Here is a 6,920-nt window from a genome sequence, read left to right on the forward strand (position 1 = left end):
ACCTTTCAGTAAAAATGAGTTCGTAAATAGTTTATAAAAGCCGTTTTTGTAAATACCACGGAATTTGGTGCCAATTTCAGAACCCCTCGGCATTAGGTGACTTTACCTTAGTTCAAAGCTTTTAAAGTTGATGAATGAAATAAAAGAAAAATGATAAAACAAGCGTTTATTAACAAAAAAATCATTCAAATAACGAATCGAAGTAAAATGTATTACAAAAGCAAATTCATAAATAACTGAACAAAATTATCAAAGACAATTAAAATCTGAATTAAAATAGGTGATTATATTTAATAGTAATCTCTCAGGTTTTCACAATTCACATTGTGGTTGGTATAAGGGCAATAATAAGTTATATTATGTTGGAACTTATATATTAAGTTTAACAGTCCTTAAGCATCGAGCTTAACAGATTTAACAATTGAGCTTAATGTATTGTAAAGTATAAAGTTTAATAATTTGGTTTTGCAATAGCTACGGCGATGGCGTTCCCTGTGTTACTGTTCGCGTTGCTGACAGCTGAACTGCCGGAGCCACCACACGTCGTACACGGGAAACCTCCACCTGCGTTGCCATTTTGGTTCACGCCACCGGCCGAAATTGCTTGGGATTGCGCACTACCCTCTGCTTGCGCTGCGGCTGCAGCTTGCGCTTCGGACTCCTGTGCTGCGGACGCCGCCTGGGCTGCAGCGGCGGCTTCAGCGCGACCATATCCGTGATCGTGGTGGCGGTGTCGCCAGAATGGTGGCGGACCCGGTGGACCAGGCGGACCAGGCGGCCAGTATGGTGGTGGCGGCGGCGGTGGCGGAGGTGGCGGTGGCGCCCAATACGGCCCACAATAATTCGGTGAGCGTTTTAACCGTTCTAATAGTTTAAAGTCACCTGTAATGCAAAATGATTTAATTTTAAACGATGTAGCTTTTGATCTTATCAAAATATAATTTTATTAATTCTAAAATATTTATAATTGCCATTTAAATTGTTTAAACCTGTGATTTAAAGCATGTACTAAAAATGTAGAGTCTCTTCCAATGTTATGTGAAGTGATATTTTTAACTTTGGATTGAACTTTGAACGATTTAAAGTATGTTAAACTAGATATTTCTGTACTTACTTCTAACAACAGCCGAGGAGAATTGGACGCAAACGAAAAACGTAAACAAGAGCGCGCCTGTCCGCCACATTTTGATGATTCGATGTGAATCCAAATATCGAGTATGTTTTACAATTTTATACCCCCGTTGTTGATACGATGGGTAAATTGACTGAAAATACCAAGAATCAGTTCCTACATCACATCGAAGTGATAAAAAGTTGTGTATACTAAAACGGAAGGTGCGAAACCTCTGTTATTATTTTTATGCGATCATTACGTATCTGTTTGATAATAAAACCCGCGGTTGTGGGGGATTTTGCCCCGGATTTTCTAGCATCCGTTCAAATGATTAGTATCTATTGTTGGCATTGGTTATTTTGGAAATAAAAAAGTATCTGAACTTAAACAAAACCTTGATACTGAATTAAGATCTAAATGTAAGTATAATATCAAAATCACATCTGCCTATGGTCTATATTGCTTTGTTATTAACAAAGTCGTGTTTGCGACTCCGTTTGCATATTCTTCGCATAAAGGTGGTATTTTAAGCGTTCCGTATGGAAAAGGGAAAACCGGAACCCTATTGTTTGTCCCTCTGTCACAGGGCTCTATCGCCTGAACCGTAATAGATAGACACTTGTTTTTTTTACAGGGTATGTATAATGGTGGCCAATATAAGAACAAATACTAAAACCGTTATTTTTTAACGTATTTCGCTTTATCTATTGAACTGTGATGGGTAGATATAAAAACAAGTAGTAAAAATAAAAAAATAATTAATTTTTTGGTGGTACGGTACTGTCCATGTGCGAGTTAGACTTGCAATTGGCCAATTATATAATATAAAACTTTGCTAATATTACGCCTTTATCCTTGCGTATCTCATGTAAAAACGGACTGATTAATCAACTGACTTAAAATAAATAAGAGAACTTCTGCTAAAATTAATTATCTCAGAATGAGAAGCATTAGGCCTAGTCTACTGCGCTAGCCAGGTGCGCAGTGGTAGACTTCACATACCTTGGAGAACATTTTTATTATTATTTTTAAAGGTGTACAAATTTCCTCAGGATGTTTACCTTCATCGTTTAAGCAAGTAATATTTTTTTCTATCAAGATCTGAACCTCAGACGATTTTTAGCGAGCGAACCACTAGACTATTAACGTTTACAGCAGGTAGCACTGCTGATAGTTTTATCCTATGTATATATTTACATTGCACTTAAATATATTTCACAGAGATTTCAAGAACTTTAGTGAATTGTATGCGCTTTAAGAGGCACAGGATATAAAACGCCTAACATTATGTAAATTAAATATTAAAATGTATCGTATTTTTCCGTATAAGTAAATTTCTTATTGTAGGTGTGTACACTGTATATAGATTAATAAACTATAGATATACATAGATATTTAAGGGTAAGTGCTCCCGTAATAAATGTTTATAGATGTGATGAGTGAAGTGACGCAGCGGTCAACAAACCAGTCTGATACGCAGCTGGTTTCGGGTTCGATCCCCGGCCAACCAGACATATTAACGTTGAATTTAGGATTCTGTTCTGGGTGTTGTTTATTTGTTTTTGTTTGCGTCCATGGCATTAATGACACAGATAATCTTAATATTATGTTGTAATGAGTGTAGAAAGTATCTTTTAAAATGTAAGACCGAAGTAATTCTATACTATACAGGGTGAATTTTTAAAACGGGCCTTCAGGGCCAAATCCAAAACTATGAGGATTAGCGAAAAATGCTGAAAGGAGTTACGAGGCCGATTTTGATAAAAGCTAAAACTGCATCATTCGTTTTTTAAAATATCTTTTTCCCTAACCGGGAATCGAACGAGTTCATTTTGAAAAAAAAACTCCCTCTATATTATTCCACGATCTCATAGTGTTGCTTATAAGGATCAAATTCTGGGAAGTAATGATAACTAACAAAGTAAAGGAAAAGCCTCATTTTTAAGAAAATTCAATTTTTTTCATAATAATTTGGCAGTTAAGTTTCCGCCATTCATTAATTTAAACATTTCGCGTTTTAACAATTTTTTGGCCTAATATTTCAAATCATTCGAAAGTGGACGTTTTGTTCTCCAAGAATTTATATTTTTTTGTTCGACTTAGTTAAGATTATTTTCAGGACCTAATGGTCCTGTCGTCTAATAGTCGTCTAATAGATTTTCAACTTGTACCATTGTAACATTATACGAAACTCTATCGTTTAATACAGATGTATAGTTAACAATTTGCGAGAATGACTTTTTCGAGTCAAATCCGAGTGATTAGTTAACAAACAGATATTGAAAATCATAGTCAACGTTTAAACGAAGTTGTAAACAACAACAAAAATAAGAATTTACTGATTAATCACTTATCTATTTTTATTAAAAAGTAAATCCTAAAAACGGCGGGAACATAATTGCCAACCTATTACTTTCTCATACTAAGCCGTTTGTCATGGCCATAACATCGAATAATTAGTTGATTAACCAACAAATTCTTCAATGTTATCACTTATGTATAGTCCTAAAGAATTATACATAAGTCATGTGTTATGTATAATCCTTAAGGATTAGTATGCCAAGGTATGAAAAAATATGTATTTTCTTCAAAATTTTCCTTTTCCTTTAATTTGTCACATAACATTACTTCCCAGATTTTGATCTTTATAAGCAACACTATCAGATAGTGGAATAATATAGAGGGTGTAATTTTTTTTAAAATGAACTCGTTCGATTCCCGGCTAGGGAAAAAGATATTTAAAAAAAGTAATGATGCAGTTTTATTTTTTATCAAAATCGGCCTCGTAACTCCTTTCAAAATTATTCGCTAATCCTTATAGTTTCGGATTTGGCCCTGAAGGCCCGTTTGAAAAATTCACCCTGTATATTTGCATTAAAATATTAAAAACAACTATTTTAGTAAACTCATTTTGGTTTTAGTATTCTTCTTCTACAATCTTTTCATTTGGTACCCATATCAACTTGATGTGGCGTCCAATATAGTCACTCCACTATCGTCCAAAATAGTCCTTATTGTATTAAGATTGACGTCAATAATCTAATCATGCATTGTCATCTTAACTAAACTGCATGCAAAATTTCAGTTCAATCGGATACCGGTAAGTAGGTCAAATGTAACTTGCAAGATTTGTTCTTACATACTCGTACATAACTAACAAAGGAAGTTGAAAGTGTGTAATAATATAATTATCAAAACTTTCTGCGGCGATAAATTATTACTTTACGACATAGATTAGTAAAGATACTTCGCCGCCTTGAAATTGAATGAAGCCACAAATGGCTTATTATCGTAAGTTCTTTTTTTGAATTCTTGACAAATAAAAACATTTTTAGAGAAAATTTACGAATAAATAACTAATACTGCGTAATTTACATGAATTTACATAATAAATAAATAATTATTTAAAATATTTTAGGCATATTTTAGCACGGAGACGTGGCAAAACTTTTTTATGCAACTATTTCAATTCTCAAAACTGGGTACATTTTCTTGTTAGGCGTGAGTAATCTTTACTAATCTATGCTTTACGATTATTTACGATTAAAGGTCTGGAACCTTTAATCGTTTAAGGATAGGTTCGCTTCATGTTTATATTTGGTTCGACTTTGATTTTAATATTCCTATAATAAGTAAGGTCACTTATTTCATAAAGCAGATTCAAACTATAAGAATTTGGCAGATTTAGATTTTAAAGCTTAAGATAAGAAATTCGCTGTCATTTGAATATTTTATTAGTAAACTTTATTATTTATACTTAACAGTTAGAAATAATATATGAGAAGATATTTTTATTTATACCGAAACTATATATCATGTTAACGTGTAACATATTTGTCAAAATTTAAAGACATGGGGTACCGTTGGGGAGATTTATTTCCAGTAATATTATGGGCATATTTTAACAATGAAATACAAAACGATTTATAATAAAAAATATATTTTATAACTCCAAAACAAAACTTTAAACATTCTATATTAATAAGGTCGAATCTATCCACATCGTTTTTCTAAACACACAATAAAATATACGATTTAGGTACAATAGTCTTAACCGCCGACGGAAACAGCGATGGCGTTACCACTGTGGCTCTTAGCGTTGCTGAGAGCGTAGTTGCTCTTGCCACAAGTGCTGCAACCGCTGGGTTGGGCCTGTTTAGCGGCCTGCACGCCCTGCGAAGCAAGGTCTAGGGCCCCATGAAGAGCGGACTGTGTATCTAGATTTGCTTGTTGACTAGACCCAGAAGAACTAGATCCCGATTGCCACTCTCCGCCGCCTTGTCCTGAAGACTGCAACTGCTGCTCATTGCCCTCACCAGCAGATCCAATCTGAGCGCCCCGTTGTTCACTTGAGAATGAACTTTTATCGGCACTCAACCTGCCATAATGACCTCGACGCTCTCCGGAAAAACCTGATCCGTGGCCTTGGTTGTAACCACCTCCTAAACTGCCGCTATTTCCTCCCGAAGAACTTTGTGCGGAGGCGCTTGATTGAGCATCAAACCCAGTAGATTGAGTCTGTTGAATATTTTGGTCAAGGCCCTGGCTACCGCTCTGATAACGACCACTTTGGCTATGGCCCTGGTAGCCGCCTTGTTGGCCAGCGCCCTGGAAACCGCCGCCTTGGCTACCGCCCTGGAAACCACCGCCTTGGCTGCCACCCTGGAATCCACTACCTTGGCTACCGCCCTCAAAACCACTGCCTTGGCTGCCACCCTGTAATCCACTGCCTTGGCTACCGCCCCGGAAACCACCGCCTTGGCTGCCACCATGGTAACCACCGCCTTGGCTTCCACCCTGGAATCCACTGCCTTGGCTACCACCCTGGTAACCACCGCCTTGGCTTCCACTCTTGTAACCACTGCTTTGGCCACTGCCCTGGAAACTTCCGCCTTCACCGCCGAAATGTTTGCTTCCGTAAGTGTAATGCGATTCCTTGAATGACCTAAATGCATGACCACCGCCGAAGTTACCAGAATTTCTTTGTCCAAATCCATTAGAGGCAGACTGAGTAGATTGGATATCAGAAAGATCCGTACCAGCTCCACCTCCATATGTTCCTCCAGAGCGTGTGCCACTTACAGCGCCAGCGGCAGCCCCAGCACTGGCACCCGCACCAGCACCTAAGCCAGCTCCTACTCCGGATGAAGCCAAGGAGAACGCTTCTCCTGTTGTTTGAAGACCGCCTTCCGCTGCTGCAGCTGCTCCGCTGAACACACCGTTACTACCATCGGCACCTCTCTCAACTCCAGTCCATTGGTGAGTGTGGAAGATTGGTGGCGGTGGTGGCGGAGGAGGAGGGCCTGGAGGTGGCGGGGGCCCGAAGTGGTCACACTCGCTACAGTGAGGAGAACGGGCTACTCGTTGTAATGGAACGTCTGAAAATATCAAACATTTTTTTATGAATCATCATATGGATTCTACGTTAACTTATTTACATTACCTCATTAATAATAGTCTAATTTTAATTATCATTTGAATTAAATTGAATTTAATTTAACTGTTCTTAATATTTATAGTATATAAAATCGTAACAAAACGTAGAAATATACCTCCACTGCTTAAAACAGCGCCCTGGACAGCCAGAAGGCTAAGTAACCCACAAACAACCGTTGCTTTGACCATGTTGTATCGATATCTTCTGACAGACGTGGAACATCATCTTACATTTTATAGGCACACTGGATGCAAAGTGATAATATCCGTTTTCCACGAACACTGTCCTTGGATGATCAGCGAGACACTGTGATAATGTAAATCACAAACATAGCACTCCTTTTAGGAAATTCGATCTATTTACACTGCA

At 37.5% G+C, this 6,920-nt stretch overlaps 2 protein-coding genes across 2 annotated transcripts; both read right to left on the reverse strand.

Annotated features, from left to right (window-relative positions):
* Positions 1–451: 451 nt before the first annotated feature.
* Positions 452–1,233, reverse strand: LOC140748450 (uncharacterized). Its single transcript, XM_073081257.1, has 2 exons — positions 1,115–1,233; positions 452–882 (listed from the first exon to the last, which is right to left on the reverse strand). Exons 1-2 carry the CDS (start codon positions 1,182–1,184, stop codon positions 452–454), a joined length of 501 nt encoding a protein of 166 aa, XP_072937358.1. The 5' UTR covers positions 1,185–1,233.
* A 3,931-nt stretch (positions 1,234–5,164) lies between these two features.
* LOC140749203 (uncharacterized) lies at positions 5,165–6,920 on the reverse strand. Its single transcript, XM_073082252.1, has 2 exons — positions 6,667–6,920; positions 5,165–6,492 (listed from the first exon to the last, which is right to left on the reverse strand). The coding sequence occupies exons 1-2, from the start codon at positions 6,737–6,739 to the stop codon at positions 5,165–5,167; spliced, it is 1,401 nt and encodes a 466-aa protein (XP_072938353.1). The 5' UTR covers positions 6,740–6,920.

The sequence above is a fragment of the Epargyreus clarus genome, unplaced genomic scaffold (genome assembly GCF_041222505.1).
Source record: "Epargyreus clarus isolate Ecla_fem2 unplaced genomic scaffold, WU_Ecla_fem_2.2 ptg000003l, whole genome shotgun sequence".
Lineage (NCBI taxonomy): Eukaryota > Metazoa > Arthropoda > Insecta > Lepidoptera > Hesperiidae > Epargyreus > Epargyreus clarus.

Excerpts from the sequence above, each read along its gene's own strand:
- LOC140748450 (XM_073081257.1), bottom strand. The coding sequence starts at position 1,184 with ATGTGGCGGACAGGCGCGCTCTTGTTTACGTTTTTCGTTTGCGTCCAA. Across the intron at positions 883-1,114 it reads CTCCTCGGCTGTTGTTAGAA|GTGACTTTAAACTATTAGAA; the intron begins GTAAGTACAGAA and ends TTTGCATTACAG.
- LOC140749203 (XM_073082252.1), bottom strand. The coding sequence starts at position 6,739 with ATGGTCAAAGCAACGGTTGTTTGTGGGTTACTTAGCCTTCTGGCTGTC. Across the intron at positions 6,493-6,666 it reads CGCTGTTTTAAGCAGTGGAG|ACGTTCCATTACAACGAGTA; the intron begins GTATATTTCTAC and ends TGATATTTTCAG.